The following is a 25,051-nucleotide window of genomic DNA, read 5'->3' on the forward strand; positions in this document are numbered from 1 at the left end:
TATGGCATTTCAATTCTTTTAAACTGAGTTGTAAGCATGGTCACGGAATAAATCAACCTAATAAGTCAAGGCAGCGCCGTATAAAATTAACAATAATAAATAAAGCACAGTCTTGCCACCAATGTGAAACATCTCCACACGTGTCAGCTCACACACACACACACGACAGCTTCGCCCAAATTAAGCATCACATGCACACATACACATGAGAGTAAACGAGGCATGTTCTGTACCTGCATGACACTGTGAGTTCAACTTTGGTGGCGGGGATGGCCGCGGTGAAGGGGTCCGCGTCCCCGATGCACGCCATGCTCCAAGCTGCAGAAAAGCCTCAGTGGCGGGCATGAGAGGGACAGAAAGGAGCTGGATGATGATGATGGTGGTCGTGTCGCGGGGGAGAAGACGAATGGGAGTTGGTGGTGGTGGTGGAAGTGGTGGGACTGAGGACGAGGAAGGAGGAGGCTCCTCCGTCCGATGCTCCCGCCCGAGCGCCGACGTGTGGAAGCTTCCAAGCGCGGGAAAAGGATGGGAGTGTGTGACAACACTGAGGCAGAGAAAGAAAGAGTGGGGCAGGGAAGGGGGGGGCAGAGAGTGAGGGAAGGAAGGCTTTCAATTGGCTGAGGATTAAAGCAACTGTGTGTAATAATTACATTCATACCTGTAATATAGCACTCACGGTGAGAATGAGAGAGGGGGAATAAGGGAAGTCGAGAGGGAAGGTTAGTGCAACTCAGGGAGGGAGGGGAGATAGAGATGCTGAGAGAGGGAGAAAACAAGGAGAGTCAGAGATGGAAAGAAAGAAACAGAGAGAGTGAATGAGGCAACGTGAGTGATAGAGCAAGAGAGACAGAAAAAGAAAGAGTGGACACGAACAGAGAGGGAGAGAAGTTCAGAGACAAAGTAACGAAATACGGAAAAGAAAGGGAGAGGACAGGGGGGAGGGAGAGAAACAGAAAGAATATTGGAGAGAGAGGGATTGAGTGAGAGAGGGAAAGAGACAGAGAGAGAAGAGGCAGAGGGGAGAGGAAGAGAAAGAGAGAACAGGTGAGAGGCAGAGGCAGGGAAAGCACAGGAGAGAGTTAAGCGAGGAAAAGGGGAAGAGGCGAAGTGGCCAAACAGAGAATGACAGAAAGACAGAGGAAATTCACAATTCGCTAATGAGGGAGAAAGAAAAATAAAAAGAGAGAGAGAGAGAGAGATAAAAGAAGGAGAGAGAAGGGGCTTGAAGGTGAAAGAGGTTTCCATTTCAAGTGTCTGGATCAATATATGTAATTGATTGCAAGTGTAAAAATAAGTGAAGCACTCAAAACAAAATTTGACAAAGAGTGATGATTTACATGTGACATCACTTCCAAAAAAGCCCAAGAAAAAGCCGCACCTTGGAAAAGAAAGTCGTCAAAGTCACACTAGGGTGGTCCAGCCCAGCTGTGATTCGGCAGATGGTTCGCCATCGGGTACCATCTTGACCACCTCGGACACGCCCGGAGCAAAATGGCAGCGGTGCAACGCTAACCACTGTTAGCATCCATGCTAACCTCTCACAGAGAAGCCTTGTCTAGCCGACTGGGGGTTTCACTCTTCATCACAATCAGCAATAGCGACTCACTTTGGGGCACGGTTCCCAGTGTGACCAAAACAAAGATGGCGGTGAAGCTCTCTACATGATCTAGATGGCTGCTTGAGCAAGACAACGGTAATTAGCAAGCCCAGCATGAAGCTGAGAGGCAAACACTGGACATCTGTTAGTGCTAGTCAACATGGAGGTCATATTTCAGCAAAAGTCCCACCCATGAAAGATGCTGCGTAACAAGTGGCTTTTTTTTTTCGACACCATAACCTGAAGCTTATCATGACATTTAAAAAAAAAGCCAAAAGACACCAATTCCAAATATTCCAAATACATACAGTGAAAATATCTGCTGAGTTGACAGGAATGCAGCAGGCAGGTGAAAAGTCTCACATTTAATTGCATCAGGCCTTGAAGACAAGACAGTGAATCCACTTTATTATTAAACACAATGTAAGAAAAACATCAGTGACATTTTTGCATCAGCTGGACAGGTATGGGGGAAACCCCCCCATAATTTTCCTCATTAAAGATAGATAAAATAAGTTAACTACAATAACATTAAAACTGCCTTAACTTAGCATAGCACACTAAACAAAAGAAAGTAAGGTCTTAAATGAGAATCCCCGTGCCCTGAATTCAAAGGGTGTTCCCAATGAAAAGTTGCGCTGAGTTGGCATCTCCTCCCACATGTGCAATGCTGCAAAAAGGTCCGCGTGCTGCTGCTGCTGTTTTTAAATTAGGATGAATGAACGCCCGCGCTTTAATAAGCATCAACGTGTTGCCGCCCGGGAGGCTTTGAGGAAACAACAAGGCAAGTTGGACTGAAAGTTTGCAATGATACTTGTAGTTCCTGAACAGTAATATATTTGGTTCATTTAAAAACATTTGAAAATCAACCCTGAGGGAACAATGCAACTGTTTTTAACCCAATGTCTCTCCCCGATGTCTGTTTGTATTAGCTTGCCCGTGTAATGTCTACTGCTCTTCTTCACTTTTCGGAGTGTCAATTGTGTAGTGTGTGTCCTTGTTGTCTTTTTGTTTAATCTGCAGTTTTCTGCCGTCTGTCTTGGCTAAGAGTCCCCGTGAGAAGAGTAACTGTAACTCAACGGGACCTTTCCTGGTTAAATAAAAGAAACAATGAGATCCTTGTGATGCTATGGAAGCTCGCTGCGAATCATTGCTTGTGACAAAAGACGTGACCACTAAAATGTTCGTAAAAACCCACGAGAACCGTTTCATGTTATTAGAGGTAAATCAGAGGCATTTTAAATGGAGGCACTTGTGTGCTAAATCACACAATTTTGAATGGGACTGGTTAATTCCTAACGCTAACACAGTCATACCTCCCGTTATTAGAAGGTGCATGTGCACACCTGTGCTTCCAAATGAGCGCACTCGTTTATTTTTACTTACTTTCTCTTTAAGATTTGATTGAGTTTTTTTCCCAGTGGACTTGCACAGGTTAAACAATGTATATTAATGGCGGCTGATTTGTCTTTACCTCTTTTTTTAAATCACAAAACCTTACATTTTAACAGGGGTGTGTAGACTTTCTATCCACTCTAGATGTAGTGAGCAGGGACTATGTCAGCATACAAATAGCATGTGTAGAAGATGTCAACAGAGCATGGGCCATAATCAATGTACAGACACACTATCACATAGTTACATCATGCCTGTTGACGTGTTCTATGAGTCATGTCAACAGACTTGGCAAGCTTGTGACCATACTTACGTGGTAAACACAGACCAACTCAACATGCACGCAGAAAGTGTAGACCACAATCAACTGGGATGAACTTGTGTGACGTGTTTAGCTATTGAGACGCAGCACTGCCACTGGGTTCATTTTGTCTGCCTTAGCTGCTGCTGCCACCTGGTGGCTATGTTTGGTAATTTTTTCACAGGTATAGTACATCGCGCAATGTCATGGGTGCCTCTTCGGAACGTTAAATCTCCGAACCTTCATGGCACCATTGTTGGATTAGGCCATCAGGTCAAGGAGCTATGAAAACGTGCTTCCTTTCCTTGTTTCAATTGAATCCGACTACACTTTTCCTAACTAAGTCATTGTGAGTGTAGTAGGACATGCGTCTGACATGTTTGCAGGCAGTGTTGGATAGGTTTCCATTGTTACCATTTTTGGAAAATAGTGACAAGGGGAAGGAGGTAGATAAACAATAGGGGGCCTGGGACAGAGCCTTGGGGCACATCTGAGGTGACTGGGTGGGACTTAGATGAAAACGATATAAGAATTCAAAGAGGCCCCTAGTTTTGAAGAATGTGTCCTGTGGAAAGCAGGAATATTTATTTGTTCTCATACAGATTTTCACCCGAGTAGTTTGAGAGTATAAAAACTAAATTTGATGAGGGGGGAAAAAACAACAACAGTGTTTTGTGCAAAAATGAAAGCACGTGGGATCAGTTTTGTTTTTTGACAGATGGCGTTTATTCTCACGGGGCATCATCTGACATTAGAATAGCTACAGAGACGGACGGCCATTAGGAAGATGGCTTCTACAATTCCAAAAGGAGAGGGAACGTCCGGAATTACGCTGAACCAAACTGTTAACAACAAAAATAATCTAAGCGGGAATTAATTAAATAAAATCAGAAAGCGTTCCTAGTGGTGGTCCCAAAAGAAAACATTATCACATTTGCGTCGTCATCACCAAAACATTCATGAAATCTGAAGGCCTCGCCTCTACAAAAAGGTCTGTGACATAAAATGACATAAATAGCGATTTGCTATGCTAAAGAGTGAGCCTCACTCATAGCTCACGATAAGAAGCCCTCTGATAAAAGTGAGCAAGGCGAAAACAAGGGTGAGCATGCGGTCAATGCACAATAAGTGAGTGCAGACCACATCCATAGCCGTGTCTCCCGTAGGTGGAATGAGCACGGACCATGTGGTGTACTCATAATGAGCATGAAGCCTTTCCATATAAGCGTGATCACAGACACGAAGAGAGCGCAGACCATGACAACATGTAGTGAGAGTGGACTATATCAACATACACAAAGTGAGAACAGACCATATCAACATGGAGTGAGTCAATAACAATTGCACATGAAATGTGCATGGACCATGTCACATATACGTCGTGAGCACTAACCATGTCAATCTACATGTAGTGACGGTGTAACAACATTCGTGGAGGGACTACAGACCATGTGATCATCTTTGCAATGAGAACATAATCGCATCAACACGCGATGCGGGCATGGCCCATGTCAACATACGGTACATTAAGTGTTGTGAGCGTGGACTCAGACACAAAGGACTGAGCGGGCCAATGTGTGTATGAAGTGCAGAGCATGTCACCGTATGTAGCCTATATTGAGAATACATAGTGTTAAAGGCTTCATCCTTAAAAAAAAAAAAGAAAAAAAACCTCACTTTTAAGACTTACGTGCCAAGAAAACCAATTGCATTGCATGGTAATTTGAAGCCCGCACAACAAACAATCAAGCGTGGTCTACGTTTACATAAATATGACACATCCAGCATCGTTTTTCACATTTGGACACTTAATTAACAAAACCATGGATTTAAAAAGAAGAGTTAAGGAGACTTGTGGCTTTTTTGGGTCACATGAAGACACTTTTACAAGTGACTTGACTTGAGGACATCCAGCAACAGGAAGCGGCAGGGCTGGGTTGTTTAGACCGGCTAGCAACCCGACACCTTCCATCCAAGAATTCAGAGCACGAGCGGCAGCCATGTTGGACCACTATAATTCTTAAAGAAATCGCTAATGTTTGGAAAATGCACTTAAAGCAACCTTGATAAGTAGTTATCACTTAGTGGCCGTGTGTGTGTGTTGGGGCTTAGTACGGGCATAGAGATTAAGCATCAGGGGAATCAAAGTGCACATCATAACCGTGTCCATCAGAAGGTGCCTAAATGCCTTCAGTTCTCGCCACCTCGTCTGCTGCATTGTCAACCGCCTCCAAAGTGCCGTCCAGTCCGCCGCTGCGTGCACGCCAGATCTTCACTGTATGATCACTGAGGGACAAAAACAACCACAACAAAATCAAGCATTTGTTCTCATTTGAAATATCAAATGCACCCTCCTTCTCGAAAGAACACTCCTCACCCCCCCAAAAGAGACGTTAGCGATGATGTGTTGATAAATTTCCTCGTGCGACAAGTCCCTTAAAAGGTAGACATGGCATACTGTAACCACCATACAAGTCGAGCACGGACTATTATCATTCCTAAAGACGTATTTCGGTCTTCAACCCCAGATATTTTTTTTTTCTCAAGTGTTAGGGTAACGGAGGTTCTGAAAACTGCTGGCATTGAATAATAACTGACGTCGCTCTGCTTAGTGACTTAATCTAATCTGGACAAACCTAGAACAGCCCCACCTTTTTTTTATGCATTTCCATATAAAACAATGATAATGAAATCTAATCCCGACCCAAAAAAAAAAATTAAAAAAATGTTGGTTTTGTGAAATTTTTCTTTCTGCTGTAATGTTAAATTCACTATACAAAGCAATATATATTTTCAAAGTAATTGGCCACTTAATTTGTTATTGGAATTCTCCCCAATATCGGAATCAGCATTAAAAAAAAAAAATCCTCATCAGTTGTTCGCAAATGAATATGCAAACTCACTCAGAGGCGGTGAACAAGTGGCTGGAGTTTGTGGAGATGCCGTTGATGGGGCTGTCGTGACCCTTGAGCTCGCCCAGGCCAGCCAGACTGTCTGTGTGCCAGAGTTTGAGCACGCCTCCACGACAGCCACTCAGGAGGGCTGGCGAGCCGGGGACCACCCCCAGGGCACATACCCAGTCGCGGTGGGCATTCGGGACTTGCTGATGGGACAAAGGTTGAAGGGATTGATTAAAGAATTGGATCAAGGAGAGTTAAAAACAAAAATAATTATGATGAAATGTAGAAAAACAATGAAAATATGTAGCATAACACAACACTGTGGAGCAACCCAGACACAATATTGGATTGCTAATCATTGTTAAAGGCAATGTTTCAAAATAAATTTGGAGGTAAACTGGGTGGAACATAAACATGGACACACAACACTGTGGAGCAACCACACCTTTCATCAACTTTGACTCTAGCTTGCATTTAAATTTGTGTCTCCATATAATGCAAGGTTTGATGCAAGCTAGGCGGGAAGAAAAAAATATCTGCGCGGTACCTCACAGGAACACAAACGTGAGTGCCCACAAAATTGTAGAGCAATCGTGTCAGTTTCTAATGTACCACTAATCATGTGCCATTACGCAAGCAGCACCTGCAGCAAGTCCTTGCGGTCCAGGTCCCACTTCTTGATGCCGTTGTCGCGTGAGCCGCTAAAGAAGAAGTCGCCCTGGATTACCAGAGACTCAATCCCGTCATAGTGGGGGGGCTCAAAGTTGTGCGTTGGGCTGATGCTTCCAAGGGAGCCTTCAGTCACGTCAAAGAGCTACACACAAACATTAACACAAATGCAGAACCAATATTGAAGCTTTCATAGTGAGGGATAGAAGTGATTTGAGTGATTAAACCTTCTTATTTGACATGTCAGTCGACAGCAGGGATAGACAACTGGCGTCCCAGAACCACACTGATTTGCCTCTTGATTAATTTTAGAGGGAAAACAAATAAAATGAAAAATTGCTTCTTTTTTTTTTTAAACAAACTTGAAAAACGCTGAATAGGCAACATCTTAAAAACATTGAATATAGTTTTCCACACAAAACAGAGGGAAGAGGGAAATGGGAAAAACCAAAATCTGAAAAAATATGAGGGGAAAAAAAAAGCTTGCAAATCTGCGATTCCTGTTGGTTTCTTGTTTAGCAATTTTGTGCCAACCTTGAACGTAATTGTCACGCAAGAGAACCCTTTGCACTGAAAAAAAAAACGTATTTTGTCGTTTGCTTCAAAGCCTTTGTTGTTGGATTATAGGTTAGGGGATCTTTTATACATGCAATGGAAAAAGTAAGATGAAAATGTTTATATTTTAAGAATGCATATTTTGCAATACAGCACGTATTTTGTTTATATTAAAAATATATATTTTTTCATACATCTAGTTAGGAAGTGTGTGGTCCTATCAGTGCCCCCCAGTAGCACTGATGAAAAATTGTACCACCTGTCCAAGATTTAAGTTGACCATCCCTGGTTTACTGGAATAACAAACCTTGACATAGTGGTCTTTGGAGCCAGTGATCACCACGTCCTGGTTGTTCCCCGAATGGCCCACAGTCAAACACATAACAGGACCCTGGTGGCCAATGAGTTTCCCAGTGGATGCAAACCTACAGAAATAATTGATCATGGTCAATACATTGTATATTCTTAAACGGTATAGAGATGCAAAGAAAGGAACGGGAGTCGGGTCCCAAACCTTCGTAGATCCCACACCCTGACCGAGTTTCCGGCCGCGGCGTACAGGACCGTCCCGTTGGGGTTCAGTGCAATCTGGTTGATCAGGTTTTCACCCGCCGGGATGGTGACTGTACGGCTGGTGTTGGATGCACACACGTCGCCGACATTAATCTGACCGGAGGAGCTGTAGACAAAAAGGGGTACCAGTATATAGTGTTACAGAACACACACAACACTGTGGAGTGACCATGTCAGTTTACTGGACGAATAAGAGCAAAAGAAACTGCTCCACATATCGGAGGTTCTGAGATTCACTGCGTGGGAATGATGTGTTTAGCTTTCCAGAATGTAGTACTAGCACTCCACAATGTTGTGTGCCTCCATGTTTAGTGGGTTGAAATGCTAATTGTCGGAAAGAGTGGTAATAGTTCAGAAGTCATAAAGCTTTGGAGAACCAAAACATGGACGCACACAACATTATGGAGTAACCTCAGCAGTCTACAATAGTGCAAATGGGAAAATGAACTTTCCTCACATCGCGTAGCTCCCTGGAAAATAAATGTGGACACACGCATAACTCTGTTAGTTGACTGGAAGGCTAATTGGTGGCAAAGTCTCCAAAGAACGTACAACCTGAGACAAATGGGCAAAACTAATAACCAGGTTAGTCCACCATGTTGCGTGTCCATGTTAATCAACTAGAATGGAAATCGCTAGAAATGACTCCACGTGATGTCAACTCTGGGGCAAACCTCTATGAGCCCAAGTTTAGTTTAATTGCAGGATAAGCCTCAACTTAAAATCCGAGGCCTCGAGATGATAAGGTGTGCAGGTCGCCAGAACATAAACACGGACGTACAAAACATTGTGGAGCACCTCTCCCCACCCTTCCCGCTCACTCACCAGAGAGTCCTGATGCACTTGGCCGAGTCGCGGATATCCCACACTTTGATGTAAGAGGTAGAGACGGAGAAGACCAGGCTGGAGCTATAGCGCACCGACACCACGTTGTTGGGGTGTCCAGCCAGCGACATAATTTCTTGGCCCGTCACTAGGTTCCACACCTTGCAACTGCGGTCTGACGGAAGATGAGGACAGAGAGTCAGCATCTGGCATGGCGGGAGTTTGAGCAAGGCATTGTGGGAAATTAAGGCCCAAGCACCAGGCAGCGCAAAAGCCCTTTTGCAAACTGCAGTCTTCCTCTGATTGGGACTTGCATATTTGGAAGTCTCTACACACGTGAAAACACAAATATTGACAAGCGTGTGTATCCGGATAAAAATGTAAGATATATTTAATTCCTGCAGACTGCCAGGACGTTCAGTGCTTTAAGCGCAGGACATTCAGGATTCATAGAATCGTAGTTACAGAGGTAACTTTTGAAAGAGGCAACCAATCAGTTGCACCCCCTGAAAAGCCAGGAAAAAAATTGTCGCTTAACTATACCTTTGGATCCGGTGAAGAGCAGGTCGTCGGTGCAGTCGACGCACAACACGGCTTTGCTGTGTCCTTCGGCCACGTGGACGCACTGCAGCAAGGAGGCCGAGCGACTCTTGGTGGACGCCACCGGGTGGATGACGCCCCTGCGGAATGAAACAAACATCGCCGTTTGCGTGCCGTCTAACTATCGCCTGGGCGACTACCTTCAATGGGACACTCACACTCGAGTCATGCAGCTCTGTGGAAAGTTCAGATCATTAAGAATAAGGTGGACACAAAAGGGATAAAACACAAAAAAAGAAGGGATGAATAGAAACGGTCTCTTCCCGTTGACATGCGTTCATGTGACATTTTAGCAAAAAAGGTGGTGCCACTGAGATGAGGATGTTTTTGTACACTCACTTATTCTTTACCACAAAAATAATCCAATGGGACACAAAGTCACATTGATGACTGCTATGTTATCATTTCATGATGTGGAGGGTACGGTAGTCGTATAATGAACAAGGGCCAAATACAATTAAGCACGGAAAATCGACGTCAATAAATATGCAACCTATGTATTAACCTTTTTGCTGAGTTTCTTTTGCACTAATGCTGTGTGCCATTTTTTGCGAGTGTGACTGGCCCCTCCCCCTCACACATAAACCAGCGACGTGCCACACACTTCTCCCCCACTCACACTCACTTGGATGACGAAAAATGTTTTTCGAACGCCATTGTAAGCTGTGACTTTAGAAAACAATATATCATGAGAATTTTGTTGCTCGCATACACAAGCGGCTAAGGCACGAAAAATACTTTTGTAGAGCATATTACAGCATTTTATAATTGTTGGCGCTTTTGTGAAATAAAGATGCAGTGTATGCAATTGTTAATTCTCACGTGCACCATTATCTAAGACTATTTTACACAGCGTTTTAAAGTTGTGTGAATTATTTTTGGGAGATATACAGTGTATGAAACTGTTCATTCCCATAGCCGCCATTATCTAATACAAGAAATACAGTTTACGGCCCTCATGTTGTTTTGCACTTTGTCTTAGGTGTTCATGTACAGTCAATTTTGGCTACATTAATGTTTTTGTTTCATTTATTGGCTAAAATAGTGGTCATCAGATAGTATATTGGCTACTATGAGTCGGACGTTTGATGACATGCCATTGGTTCGGCCCCTGAAAGTAGTTTTGCTTAGCAACATGAATTTTGGAGTAGACCCACAAAAAAAAGGATTGAAAAGCCATGCTTGGCTCATTTTGTCAGGGGGTCTCCAAGGACAAAGTCCAGAGATGTTTGTCAATTTTATTGGACAGCTGGTTGGCATGAACTTACTAAATCATCTGTTTGGCAAGATAGTCTCTGATGACTTGTCATTTGACTCCAAAGCCAGTTTCATGTAACAAAATGATTTTGTGAGTCTCAGGAAGCAATTGCTGAAAATATTGGTTCCATGTTGGTTTGAAAGAGCCGAATCAGGCTGTTTTCTAGGGGTCCTTCCAAAAGGATCCTTTAGCGACGTCCTAGAGATTTTGTCCGTTGGGTACTAAAATTCAAGCACAATCAGACACATAGCCAACACAAAATTGCAAAACATTTGAGTTTATGCCATTGTTCTTGGGTGGAGAATGACGGCAAGTTTTGCTGAGTACTGTAAAGGAGTGATGGGAAGCAAGTAGAAAGAGGTCAGAATTTGAAAAACTGCTCAATTTAGTTGATCAATTTCGTGCCATGCTCTCCAAAGCTGGACCGGATTAGTGGAGTTACTGTAGCCTTTTGGGTGTTACTGTTAGCTCTTACTGTTTAATCTCCTTGAGCTTTGCCCTGCTGTCTGCCGCTTGGGCCTTGTCATACGTCTTCCTGCGAGAGAGCGGCGAAGGTGCCGGCGAAGCTCGCTTTTCAGCAGCCGATGGCTTTCTGGGGCCCGAACTGATCATCGGATTCAACAGTTTAAGGGGACAAATCAATTGGAAAACAACAAAAAATGGGGGTGAAATGATGATGAGGCGCATGCAGGTCAACACAAGGAAATTCAACAACTTACAAACTGTACATTTTGGAGGAGAAGCTGGGTGAGAGCGCCGCAAAGTCCCCGCCACCGTCTGGCGTCTCTGCTAGTGGCAAAACAGGGCCGGAGAAATCGGCCGTGTCGGGCGCAGCCTCGCTGTTCGCATACAGGAGCTCCATCTGAGTGGTGGTCCGCCGGCGGGCCTGCAAAGACACGAAGCGAATCCACATACAATAATCATGCTGCAATATAGCCTCAACGTCCAATCAGATTGCACTGTTGTCACTTTTATGGAATGGACTCCAACAGCTGTATTTGGGAATTCACATGACTTTGATATCAATGTATAATTAGATCAAAATCTCTATTTGAATATCAGAAAAAAAACTATGCATGGTCGGTTGGCAAAAAAATAAATAAAAAGTGCATACAACTTTGATAAAAATCAGATCATAACAAATAGAAAAATGCTACGTTGACAAATACCTTATTCCTGGACTTGGTCTCACCACAGATCTTCATGAAATCCGGCACCGTGCTGAAAGGACAATACAAACAGCTTTCTTCGTGTGGTATCATCTTGTCGATAGTCATAGAAACAGGAAGCGATGCCACAGCAAACTTACTTTCCGTCTGCTGACGGGCTGGCGGCCGACTCGTCGCTGCTGCTGTCGTCGCCATTTTCTGAGGAAAAAGAAAACAGGTGTCAAGAGACACTTTCACAAAAAAAAAAAAAAAGTCAACACAGTCACTTCCAGTGGAACCTCCAAAGTGAAACATACGCCATTCGTGGTTGGAAGTAAGGCAAAGTAAATTTATCAGCTCCAAGGTTTAACTGTTGCCATAAATAAAATCTTTATTCACTGTACACAAAGACTGTTATTTTAATGGAGGTAACGCAAGGGTGAAGACCACTCAATGGCCGTGTAAAAGTAAAGTATAACTGTTAGGAGAACTAAAATACTAAACCGCTCAATTTGGTTCAAACATGACTTTTTTTCTAGTGAAATTAAAGCTTTTATCTTGTACGTACGTATATTATTTTTCTATTTCTATTTTGCGGCTGACTAAATGGTCTTTCACTTGTAGAGCGCCTTTCCGCCTATTAGGGTCCTCAAAGCGCTTCACATCTACTGATGACATACCATCAGGTTCAATTTCTAGCTCAAGGATACTTCGACATGGTCACAACGGTAGGGGATCGAACCCACAACCTCTAGCTTGGGAAATGGCCACTACCAGCAAGCCATGTCATCCCCATGACCTTTTTTTCCTCAGCCTAGTAAAATTAATAAATAAATATCCCCCCAAAAAATAACATCAATAAAAATAGATATTCTTAAAAACTTTTCATGGAATCAAAGATCATATTTTCCTTGTTGAATTTAGAGTTTAATCTCTGAATATTAAAGGTTTGTTTTACCCACCATTTTTTTCTTCTTTGAAGTTAAGGAAAAGTAAGGAAAATAAATATACCATCTTTTTTCTTGGGATTGAATATATAATACTTAAAAATACAGTATAAAAAAATGAAATTTTCTTTTAAAAAAACAAATAATAAATTGAACTTATTTTGACAAAATGTCCCCAAAAATGACATTCTAAAAAATAAAAATTTTATCCTGAAAAAAAATTAGAATAATAAATTTAAATTACACCCTCAAAAACCTACAATGAAAAATATCTAGGGGTAAGAAGCCCCCTTTTTCTTGAAAAAATTTATTTTAGGAACACAAAATATTTCCTTAAAAAATGCATTGACTGTTTGAAAACAAACCACAACTGTTTTTCTTGCAAAAAAATAGGAACTGAACTTTATACAAAAAAATAATAACATCTAGATGGATTTAATAAGTCTTGTGTATTATTTTTGTTAGCACCCGTAACATCATTTGTGCATTTGCGTTGATTTGTGGATACAATTGACATTGACATTTATTGTATTGCTGAATTCTATGATAATAATGTTGCACATTGGAGGCACCGCTGTAGTGAAAAGCCGAGGAGAATGGATTTCAGGAAGGTGAATGAGGGAGGTGGATGATGGCAGGCGATGTCAACGCAGCGCCATGCCGCTTCAACGGGAACGCCTTCTTCGCAGAGATTGGTCAGAAAAAGAGAAGGGGTTGAAGGAATCGTTAGATTGGGGCTCCTGGGGATGACCTACAGAGACGGTCACGTGATCCATGAATGCTTCCTGTGTGTGAGGGTGTGTGTGTGTGTGTGTGTGCCAGCGGGTTAGCAGGGTGCTAAAGCATGGAGGCTGCAGCAGGTGATGAGCTGGCGGGGAAGTGGAGGAAAGAGAAAACTGGCTGCACCTCATGCACCTGTTCAAGTTAGTTCAATAAAGTGCATGCGCTCAAAAAGCAGACTCTGATGATGTCGATCCACTTACCAGCTGGCACATTACCTAGCTCTGTAAGAACACCACAACACAAAAGGAAATCGTGTGGAAACAGAAAATACGACAAAATGGACAAATCAAAACCACAGTTGGGGGGGAGGAAAAGGAAAAGAAAAATGGAAGGAAGTAAAGATACTTTAGAAAGCATCCCGCTGAACACACGCTGGCAAACTGTACTACAGGTCTTTAAGCACTATTCACAATACACTGTGGACAAAGGTTTTAAGGCCAGTAAAAAAGTACTGCATTATATAAATCCCTGTTTTAATTGCTGATTAGGCGGCATTCAGCACTGCTAGAGGGACAAAAGCATTGAGACACAAGCTATAGATTCCTCAAACGTTTGTTTCTCAATAGTTTGAAAAGGCCCTATTTGAAAACAGTTCATAATCAGCAGCAGGTGATGGGAAATTGAACAAGTCATGCAACAAGCAGCAACCTAATGCTACCTGACAAGTTAAGTGTCAAAGTCAAAATATCGCCCTCTACCTTGCAGGGCATTGCCGAGCAGCGCATCCAGCTCCGGGTTGAACTCTGCCTTCTCCTTGAGCATGTGAAAGAGGAGTTGGTTCTGAGTGGCGCTGGTGATCTCCGTCTGTTTCAAGCGGCCCTCCATTACTTTCACCTGGGACTCCTTCTGGGCCGCCTGCAGACCCTGACACAACCACACACAGAGGTTCACATCTATTGTAAAGTCTGGGAGCATAAGACGAAGTGGTAGGGATGCACAATATCTGGAAAAAATATCGCGATCATGATAATGGCCCATTCAATATGCATATTGCAAAGACGTGCAATAAGTTTCATATGTGGCACGCTAGCGGCACCTTGTGGTACAAAATATAGAGAACGTGAAATATAGTACAGCACCTAAATTTCTGATGACTATGCCACCTATGCACTTCCCCCCCATGCTCAATTGCTTAAGAGTGGTGTATTAGCAGACAAAATCTCGGTTATGACGTCACTTCGTCTCATTGACCAAAATATTAGATTTATCTAAATTTGCAGTAATGTTTTTAGAGAGGAAAGTCGTGTGCTGCTATGCACAGTTTAAATATAACTATCATGTTAGAATATGTCTACATTTTTTGACAACATCTAGGTAATGGTAAACATCTATTAATTGTGAATTTTTCAAAAAGGTATTTTTGACAATTAAGGATAATTTTCTTGCAAAGAAATTTGCATATTAATCAAAGGAAATTAGGGACCATATATACATACCTTGTTTATAGCCATAGACATAAAGTGATCCAGCAGGAAACGAGCCTCCGCAAGAGTGCAGGAACCAATCACAGCAGAGATGTCCACGGTGTCACCTTCCTCCTAGATACCAACACAAAGCTTGATGAGCGACAAATCCTGACATCTTGTCATCCATCTATTAAATTTCCTCACCTTAGTCTCCTCCATCTGCATGATGTTGGCCTGACAGTCTGCAATGCTGTCATTGATGTAGTCAATGTTGGCAGCCAGCGCGTCCACTTCCTCGTTGAGCGGGACCACCGCCTTCTCTGTTTCGGAACCTTCCTTGGCCAGTCGCTCTCGCTTCTTCACCACCTTCTCCTTGCGCTTGGTCAGCTCCTCGCGTTGCTATGGAAACAAGACACTTGACTATGGTGACCGTTCATATAGCGGCCCGCTGAATAAACGCTGACCAAATGCACCCGGACATGTTTTGTTTAAGAAACTCCAATCAAGATGTGCTGCATGGACCAAAATATTAAGATGTATGCTAATTTTGGGGGAAATTAAAATGTAGAATTTTATTATGTCATCAAATTATACAGATATGTTTTAATGAATGATAAGAGAATTACCAGATGTGTCAAAACGAATTAACCAAAGTAGTCACCCCAGGACTCCAATTTTAGTTTAATTAAAAATGGCATTTCGTAATAAAGACTTTTTTTTAATTTAAGAAATAAAATAAAATTACTTTTGTTTGTAATAGGTTACGTTTTCTGAAAAAAAATGCCTATTTAAAAAAATATGTTGTTGTAAAATATCCTACTTCAGTCTAAAAATCTATGGCCATTTCCAATTTTTTTCAAAGACTTTGCGTCCTCAAAAAATATTACTGAAAAAGTAACGTTATTCTTGAAAAAAATATGACTAACACACATTTTTCCTCTATTCTCAAAAAGTTTACTTTAAAAATCTAAATGTTTTTTCTTAAAAAAAAAATCTAACTTCAGCCTTAAAAAAATAACAGAAATTTTATTTTTGAAAAACAGTAAGAGTATTTTAAAAAATATTTTTCCAAGAAATATTTTTAAGACAAATGATAAAAACAAAATGAGGAGGTGACAGTTTAACAAAAAAAAAGCAGCTTATATTAATATGTCACTTCATCGTCCTGACCCTCATCTCTAGCGCTTAGTCAACTCCTCGTGTTGCTCATTTCCATATGTGGACATTTTATAGGATCGCCACCTCGCTTCCTTTTTGCCTCGTATACAAACCTACCTTGAGGAGGCGGTTCATGTCATTCTCCATATTGGAGATGGTCATCCTCTGCATGATCACGTCAGAGATGCGGCGCTCAAGAGACTGCCACTTGTTGCGGGCCATCCGAGTGGAGTAAATGCCACCGGCGCGCCTGGGGGAGGACCTGGACACAAGAGGAATGGATATATCTGGTTTCATGTGGCTTCAGGACAAACAAAGTCATTGAAAGACAGAAAATAATCAGTGTTTCAGAGAATGGTGTTGCTATGTACTACTGTGTATGTGCAATGACAATATTCAAATCAATCAATCAATAAAATTTTCATGATGAAAATTTGCCTTGCTCCGCCCAGAAGCAATCATGTAAACTCGAAAGTTTCACAATTTATTGTTGCCTACCCGTCTTTGTATATGACGTTGAAATTTGATAACAATCAGACAAGTTCATCTTTAAACGATACAGTGAGTAAGGATAGTATAAAAGACAATTTGAAAATGCGTTAAAAACATAACTAATAAGAGTCGTCGTACCTGGTGCCATTAGGAGCGCCATGTCCAGTGTACATACGTCCAGAGGGGGGCCGGTGGGACGAGTCCTGGTTGGGATCTGGCAGGTTGACTTTTCGAATGACTTTCCCCGAGGTGGGCCTGGCCTGCCTCCTCAGTGCCGTCACCTGACCACACACATGGAGGACATAGGAATGCAGCGTGCGAAAAAAAGAAAAAGCGCCACCAAGAGGATTAAGCCCACCTCCTCCGTCTTCCTCCTGAGGATGAGCTCCTGCTGCCTCCTCTGAGCCTCCAGTAGCTTCAATTGGTGCTGAGGAGACATAGAAAAGACGACGACTGTACATCATCGGTTCAACCGAGAGAGGACGAGGACCGTGGGCGGTCCACTGACCTCTTGTTTGCGCTGGTCCTTCTTCAAGGAAGCGATCTCCCGGTTACGGCGGGACTCGTTCATGCGGTTCTTCTCCTGCTGTTCCTTCATCTGCTTCATGAGGCGAACCTGAACAAAACAAACAATGTGAAAGTCAGATCCAAAAACCTTTTCATTGGTTCTTATTTTGTGACACTTTTTTAGGGGGATGATGTCACCATTGAGGGAGAGAATGTGTGATGATAACACCATAGAAAAGGAAATTTACCTTGTAGGTCGCATTTGGCTACTTTGTCTCACATGATCCTTACCTTAACTAGTAATTACTTAGACCTAGCATCACATTGCATATTTTAAGTATGTATTTCATTTATTTAATTTTTATTAGCAAGTGATTCTGATTCTGATTTGCAATGCTGACCTGGCAACAGACAGCAGATTAAAACAAAGTAAACACATATGTGATTATCATGTCACTGAACAGGTAATGACTAGCATAGAAATGACCAAAAAAACTATTCATCGCTCCATATCATGCCAAGTCTGTTCAAAGACTTTATTTTAGTTTAACGATAACACAGGTAATTTGTTTTTACACTTGACTGGGGCAGTTAAGAATGTTAAAATGACTTAAAAGAATATTGTCCAAAAATTAATAGTTTTATTTTATTCTATCCCAGTTCCCAGTGCTGAGGAAAAATGTTCTTATCGGACTAAAAATATGGAAGATAAATTAAAAAAAGCATTATAAAATTTAAATTGTATTCCTTTGTATTTATTAGATAAGATATCCTTTATTGGTTCCCAGATGGATTTCGGGTGTAGACCAATAGAAAAAATATTCATATGAATAAAATATTGATGATAAAAATACAATAATGGTCGGTGACATGTAACAGATACTACAATACTAACAGTATTTTCTGTACATTTTATGCTTGGAATTTGTTTTTTGTTTTATTTTTTTAGCATGCTTAATGATCTGTTATGTTTGATATGATATGTTTAAATGTGTTTGAAGCATGCGGGAGATGTTTAAAAAAAAAAAGATGTTCTCACTATAACAAAAAACAGGATTTGACTTAATCTTAAGTGCCATTATTTGCTCCATGGAAATTCTCATCCATTTTGTTCCACTTTGTGACGTTTCCTGCGTATGAGTGTTACCTTGGTCTTTTTCATTTCGGCCACATCCATCTGGAGCTTGCGTAGCTGCTTCTCGTACTGCGACTGGTTTTTGAGCAGGCGGGCGTGTTCCTTCTGGGCCGACTGCAACTTCTGCAGCTCCTTGTTCATCACGCTCAGCTTCCTCTCATACTCGGTCTTGATTTTGCGAGCCTTGTCGTCTGAGCCACTTTCCACAGAGTCTGAAGAACATGCACACGGTCAGAAGTGGGAAGCAACAAAGTACAAATACTTCATGACAGCACTGAAGTAGATTTTTCAAGTATCAGTACTTAACTTAATTGTATAGAATAGAAAATGAGAAGGATTTACATCAGCAAGTACTTTCTGATGACATCTGTACTTATTAAGTAGCGACACTTCTATTGCCACCTGTGCATCCATCCATGATGATGAATGGATCCAAACACTTACTCATGTTCTGGAGGACGCGGTCTCGCTCCAGCTGCGTGTCCCTGATCTTGCACTGCAGCATCATCAGCTTCTGCTCATACTGCTGCTTGAGCGTGTGCAGACGGCGCTGGCTGTTCTCCAGCTCGTCAATCAGCTTCTGCTTGATAGCGATCTCGCACGTGATGTTGGCCAGGTCTGCCTGGAAGTTCTCTGCGGAACATCCATACAAATTTAGGGATGTAGCAAGAGATAAAACATCGTGAAAATGTCCATCCGTCTTCTGTGCCGCACATTCCCTTTAGGTGGTTGCGGGTGAGCTGGAGCCTATCCCAGTTATGTGGGGTACACTTCGGACTAGTCAACGGTCTGTGCATTGCTGGGCATATTCACATTTACACTTATTGACAGTTTAGAGATGTCAATCAACCGAACAGGCATGATAGATGGAGGAAACTAAAAATCAAATCAAAAGTAAAAACCCCTACGAATAGAATAAAATCCCCAAAATACTGGATGGAAAATACAGACACACTGAAACTATCGTTTATTGACAAAATCGAGGCTCAGTTCTGCCATCCTTTGAAACATTTCAAAATATACAGCTTATATATAAAGTCTGCACATTGACATTCTTTACAAGATTGAGACCGGCAAAATGGGCTTTATAGTTAAGTGTTAAAGCCCAACTTGCTGCTCCAGGACTAGAGTATATATACTTGACGTGACTTGTTGATTTTACCAGAATGCTCACACCTTTCTCATCCGACTCAGAGTCAGAATCCTCTGAGCTGTCCTCCACTTCCATGTCCTCGTCCTCCTCTTCGTCTTCCTCCTCTCCTTCATCATGCTCACTCCCATCCTGCGCGTCCTAACAGGTGATGAGCAGTCAAAAGTTTAAAGATAAATTAGTTCTGGTTATTTTTGCATCATGAAAACAATGGGAGCAAGATACCGAGGGCAATAAGAAAATTACTTTAAAAAGAAGAGTGTTTTTAAATAAGCATTAAATTCAAATTCTGGCATTGCATATATATATTTTTTTAGATATTTTCAACTTTTTTTGTTTAATAGATTATGATGGTGTTGATATAATTAGTATTTTCTTTATCAATTATTATTTTAGATCATGCATGTTTGAACACTACACTTTGCATTGGTTCTCTATTATCAAGACAGTTGGTGTATGTGGGGCAACTCACCATGTCGGCATCATCGCTGGCTCGCTCAACGTTGTTCTCCTTGTCACTGCTCTTCTCCTGTTCGTTGTCGGGAATGTCCTCTTTGCCTACACTGAAAGATGGAAGTACATCATTTTTTCTTTTATTAAATAACACTCTCATTAGTATTATTACTCAAAATTACATGAGGATAATCACTGTCTTTTCAGCACAACAATTTATCAAGCGTTAGTTTCCATAGTGTTTCAGCAATGTTTCTGTTAACATTGGCCACACGACATACGGTACATGCCCCAGTTGGGCACATTAGGTACACATGATGACATTTTAGTTTTCACTGTCAAGGCAGCGTGATGAAGAAGTCAAATCATTAAAAAAATAATATAGTGAGCAAAATGATGATATCACAAAATAAGTAAGAAAAGCGACGTTAGAGATTTGTTAACAACAGTACAAGTCAGAGCATTAGGTACACTTGAGCAGTGCAACAAAGAGCAGTGAAACAAATAATGCTCAAAATATTGTAAAACTATTCAAATATATATTTAAATACATTCCATGCATTATCTGAGCTGTTTGAAATTAAAAATCTATATTATGGAAAAGATAGACAATATTAGGTGGAAAAATATGAAGAAATGAAAAAAATTCAGATGTTACAAAATTCAGTTAAATAAATTAAAATGTTCCAAAAAATAGAAAATAATTATTACACCAACGATATTAGACAAATAAATTAAGACACATTCAGACAAAAAATATATTCAAATACTCTGGAAAATTATGGGTGGGAAATATAAACATATTAGAGGAACAATCGAAGAATATTACACAAAAATACAACTGGCCCAAAAATATGATCAAATATTAAAAGAAATACAACAAAATATAGACCAAAAAAATCCAGAATATACAAATAATATTAGACAAAAATATTACAAACGCAGTAATTTTGAAACAGCTGTAATGGTTGTCATGAAAACAGGCAGGTGTACCTAATGTTTTGGATGATGAGCAGTGTGTGCTGTCACTAGCTTGTTGGTAAAAATACAGAATGTGAAATAATGAAAAGAAAAGAGGGACAATGCAATGTAAATAATTGGAAAAAATGGCAAAAGAATTAAAGCTATTTTGGATAAATGCTTCATCCAAAGTTGGCAACCAATGTTATTTCAAATCTATGCCAGATGTTTCACAGCTTTAGCATCACAAAAGTCCAACTTTATATGAATCAAAATAACTTCTTAAATGACAAACAAGCAGCATTGATGGGCGAACTATAGGCAAGACTGAGGCTTGTGTTTCATGATTATGATGAGGATGAGTTCAAAAGTGAGGAGCAAAAGGGAAAGCAGGAGGGTGGAAGCCAACAAACCTGACGACAACCTCCTCCTCCCTCCTCTCTCGCTCCTCCAACAGCTGCTGTAGTCTTCATGGGAGGGAGTGAAAAGTTAAACGACAAGTGAAGAGAGATGAAGAGAGGAAGGAAGAGTGCGAGAAGTGCATCTTTTTCCAGAACTCAGGGGTCTATTCATTCCTATTTCTTATTGCACAGTAGCACCGTCAGTGAACACCTTTAATCTTAATTTCAAAAGTATCTAAAGTCAATCCATACTGCTTTTGTCCTTCTGTTTTGCTTTCCTGGTGCTACAACTCGAGCAAGCTGCAGAATTACTGCAGTAGGAAGTATGGGGAAATTGTTCCTCATCGGAACAATCGGTTCAGGGGTGACGGGGGAGGATGGATCCTGACGAACTTTTTCTCGATTGGCTCATTGGGTATAGTGACGTGACCAGTCTGCGATTAGTTAAAAGTACGTGAATAATTGACGGCCATTGTAAATTCATAAAAAATAACAATAAATCCCCCCAAATTATGGTCTTTGTAACGCGTCATAGTCAGTTGCTAATATACACAAAGTGTAGAAAACAAAAAGTTGTAATTATAGAAATTTTTGAACGAAAAACACTTGTAGGCCGTATTAATTTAAGAGGGATTCTGCAGATATTAGCAAATCTAATTCAATACTTTTTAATACAACTTAAACCAAATTTAATTATTCATTAGTCACTCGTTTTCTATCATTCTTAAATTTACAATAAAATATTTTTTAAAGGTTTACATGTGTAATATATGATTACCTAATAAAACTATGGCTGTATCTTTTAGTTCATTGACACAGTAATTTTCTAGTAATTTATAGCGATATGAAGTTCAAAAGATATATTATACAGTACAGTTAAAAAGTTAAAAACTGAGTCAGTTTTGTGTACAGGTAATTTCTTTGCCACTAGATGGCAGTAGCGTTTCATGTTAGTGACCAGAAACGCAACATGCGTCTTTTCAAATTAAAAGCAACTTTATTGGATTTCCTGCAAACAAGCCAGAAATAACACAAATGAATAAAATAAGCCTCACACCTATAGAGCAAGTGACTTGGAGACACTCCAAGTGACAATCCAGGCATACATTCGGCTCTTGGTTCTTGAACGGGTCCCAGAGCTGGAGCAACCTAGGAACCTAGCTGGGTGCTAACTGCTACTTGGCAACCTACCAATGGAGTTTTAATTTACTTAATGTTTCTGAATATCATAGTTAATGCCAATTATGGTTTTAATTTTCACCAAATCCATTTAATGACTCTTAAAGATCCGCAGAAACGCTGCCAAATAACAAAGGAACAAGTACGGCACTGTCCCCAAAAACTAGTTCATTGTGCGGTCGAAATTTTTATGCTGCCACAAAATGAGACAATTAATTAAAAAGTAAAGCCATTTAGTGTGGCCAGTTTTTTTTATTTTATTTATTTATTTTTAGCATACCTGTTTGTGAATGGGCGCATTCGGATAAATGCTGTAGTTGGAGTTCGACAAAGTACAAGCACTAGAATTTTCCCCAAAATGGTTGCTTCAAATCGAAATGGCTGACTTGTTTCTCAAATTCAGACACAAGCCATTGGGCTTTTCCTGGGATGTCATACTGTATTGATGGAAATGTCTAGCTAATTGTGTGTCAATTGGTCAAATGGTGCAATTTTTTTCTAACTTTCACAAAGACCACTGAATGACTTTTCAGATCCCAACATTCAATCTTTGCTCACCTTTTCTTCTTCTTTTTCTCTCGCTTCTTCAGCTTTTCCAAGTCCTTCTTTGCCATCTCGATGATGTCGGACGTCTCCTTCTCAGGGGCAGAGGAGGAAGAGGAAAAAGAGCCAGGCCCGCCGTAGAAAGCCTGGCGGTTGGAAGCGCGAGAGAGGTTCTTGCGCAGGCTCTCGTTCACCGCCTCGCTCTCCAGAAGCTTGGCTCTGAGGACCAGAACAGTACGTAAGCAAGACAAATCAGGAATTGAACCTGCAACATGAACCAAGTACAAATACATTACCAATGGTACTAAGTACAAAATGTGACCCATTTAAAGTTTTAAACTCCAGCTGTGTTGCTTCACCCCGGGGTAAAGACTAACGGATAGCATCAGGCTGTGTTTACCTGAGGTCTTCAATTTCTTTGATGTAACCCTGAATCATGTTGCCAATTTCCTCTGTGCCTGCTTCACCTGAACAAGAAAGAAAAGAGGTTCATTATTAATGCTACAGAGTCAAACATATTATTATTATTAATATTAAAAATGATGTCCATCTAAATGTAAACGTTTTCCTTTTTTTAACAAAACAGCTTTAATGTATTTTTGAGGAAAATTAATGTGTACTTACTCCTTTACCTTTTTTTTTTTTTTTTTACAGATAGTGCTAGTTGTAAAACATTTATTTGGCATTATGGAGGTAAAGAGTGATATCTAATTTAACAACTCAACTTAGTACTTAGTGTGCCTTTGGTTGACTTGACTGACAAGTTCAGCGAGTTTGATGTACTGCCAAAAAGCATGACGGTTAACCACAATATCCGTGAGTCAGAGCTTGAGATGCACTTCTTCTTTTTTTCCCCCGAAAATCTGAATACGATGAACTTCTTGCTGATTCGCAAATCACCATTTTTTCAACTTCCTTTCTCAAGATTATTTTTGGAGAACCTAGCCCCCTTTTTGCAGAAAAACAAACCTATTCGCACCTATCTGCATATTTCAGTGCAGCTTCTGGAAAACCCGCTCTGCTTGTTCAAAGACGCCATGTTAGCGGAGGAGTAGGTAGCATTGGCCACCAGCTGACAGCCAACCGGATTGACGGGCAACGGAAACGTGACGGAAGATGCCAGTAGGGGACCCACAGAGAGGCCAGTGGACAGCAGGGCGTTAACTTCTCACGATGATGCAGAGAAAGGTTAGCAGGTTAACGTAAGGTAGAGCAAGTGCCCAACTAAAGATAAGGGTTTTTTTGTGACATACAGTTTGTATTAAAAAAAAGCAATAAATCTGAGCATGAATGGATCACTGAGTCGTGATAAAATGACTAATAAGAAAATAGTTATTGGTATGTTTAAAGGGTTGTAAAGTGCCAGGATGTCTGCACTTCCGGGGTAGTTTGAAAACATCAGCTACTGTAAGCCACTTATTTTTTAGAGTAATGTTGTAAGATGAGTTTGAAGTCCTATTTAAGAGTATGCTAGGGTTTATGGTTGAAACTAGTAATAAGGGCCATTAATTTGATCAAAATTATCTTTATTTATTTTTTATTTTTTTTATTTTTTATAATTTTCTCTTTTTTGCTCTCCGCATTGGGGCTCGGCCCAAACTCAATGCAAAGAAGAGGTTGTACTACACCATGACTAGCTAATCAGCGGCTGTGTTTGTTTCCAGAAAATCCGAATGTGATCTTTTTCTATCTTGCTGCAGTGTTTGGAGGTACCTACCTGCTCTGGCGAGGGTTTGGTTGGCCTGGTCACTGAGCAGCTGCATGAGTCTTGCCCGCTGGGCGTCGATGGTCTCCTGCATGGCCTTCACCCGCACGCGAAGGTTGCCATTCTCCGTCTGCAGCATGACGTTTTCATGGAACATGTCGCTAAAGCTCTCCACGCCATCCTCGCCGGCCAAGCGTTTACCCTGAGCATGGGAGGATGGCAGTCAGTACTTTTTCATTCTTTTAAAAGGGGACAAGTTATGTAAAATGTCATTTTTATTCTTTGTACACAAAGAGCAAGGACTATGGAGTTCCTGCCCACCCATCAAGAGTGAACTTAAACAACCAAATTTTCACAGACTCCAATTTAACAATAGATCAAATGTGACTGATTCATACTGAACACAGCCAC

General features: G+C 41.0%; 2 protein-coding genes across 10 annotated transcripts in view; both read right to left on the bottom strand.

Annotated features, from left to right (window-relative positions):
- The window catches only part of LOC148335270 (copine-8-like), a 35,938-nt gene extending 35,408 nt beyond the window's left edge, over window positions 1-530 (bottom strand). The window contains exon 1 of the mRNA XM_088298834.1: window positions 234-530. Coding sequence (XP_088154960.1) covers window positions 234-310 — 77 coding nt within the window. The 5' untranslated portion in view covers window positions 311-530. The remainder of the gene's footprint in view (window positions 1-233) is intronic.
- Window positions 531-3,995: 3,465 nt separating this feature from the next.
- kif21a (kinesin family member 21A) overlaps window positions 3,996-25,051 on the bottom strand; it is a 33,000-nt gene continuing 11,944 nt past the window's right edge. For 2 of the 9 annotated variants that reach the window (XM_088298071.1, XM_088298072.1), the window contains 27 exons: window positions 24,653-24,842; window positions 23,336-23,402; window positions 22,951-23,154; window positions 21,226-21,279; window positions 19,872-19,962; window positions 19,426-19,540; window positions 18,694-18,882; window positions 18,262-18,461; window positions 17,116-17,223; window positions 16,966-17,034; window positions 16,746-16,888; window positions 16,233-16,377; window positions 15,162-15,356; window positions 14,988-15,089; window positions 14,250-14,415; window positions 13,752-13,772; window positions 11,983-12,040; window positions 11,843-11,894; window positions 11,393-11,559; window positions 11,149-11,277; window positions 9,359-9,495; window positions 8,816-8,990; window positions 7,932-8,096; window positions 7,725-7,842; window positions 6,837-7,007; window positions 6,197-6,396; window positions 3,996-5,579 (listed from right to left, as the gene is read on the bottom strand). In XM_088298071.1, the coding sequence (XP_088154197.1) occupies window positions 5,474-5,579; window positions 6,197-6,396; window positions 6,837-7,007; window positions 7,725-7,842; window positions 7,932-8,096; window positions 8,816-8,990; window positions 9,359-9,495; window positions 11,149-11,277; window positions 11,393-11,559; window positions 11,843-11,894; window positions 11,983-12,040; window positions 13,752-13,772; window positions 14,250-14,415; window positions 14,988-15,089; window positions 15,162-15,356; window positions 16,233-16,377; window positions 16,746-16,888; window positions 16,966-17,034; window positions 17,116-17,223; window positions 18,262-18,461; window positions 18,694-18,882; window positions 19,426-19,540; window positions 19,872-19,962; window positions 21,226-21,279; window positions 22,951-23,154; window positions 23,336-23,402; window positions 24,653-24,842 (3,537 nt within the window). In that variant the 3' untranslated portion in view covers window positions 3,996-5,473. The remainder of the gene's footprint in view (window positions 5,580-6,196; window positions 6,397-6,836; window positions 7,008-7,724; window positions 7,843-7,931; window positions 8,097-8,815; window positions 8,991-9,358; window positions 9,496-11,148; window positions 11,278-11,392; window positions 11,560-11,842; window positions 11,895-11,982; window positions 12,041-13,751; window positions 13,773-14,249; window positions 14,416-14,987; window positions 15,090-15,161; window positions 15,357-16,232; window positions 16,378-16,745; window positions 16,889-16,965; window positions 17,035-17,115; window positions 17,224-18,261; window positions 18,462-18,693; window positions 18,883-19,425; window positions 19,541-19,871; window positions 19,963-21,225; window positions 21,280-22,950; window positions 23,155-23,335; window positions 23,403-24,652; window positions 24,843-25,051) is intronic. The other 7 variants (XM_088298073.1, XM_088298074.1, XM_088298077.1 and 4 more) reach the window with 7 other exon arrangements.

Source organism: Idiotropiscis lumnitzeri, chromosome 6 (genome assembly GCF_059441095.1).
Source record: "Idiotropiscis lumnitzeri isolate Australia: NSW breed Sydney's pygmy pipehorse chromosome 6, RoL_Ilum_1.0, whole genome shotgun sequence".
In the NCBI taxonomy this organism is placed as follows: domain Eukaryota; kingdom Metazoa; phylum Chordata; class Actinopteri; order Syngnathiformes; family Syngnathidae; genus Idiotropiscis; species Idiotropiscis lumnitzeri.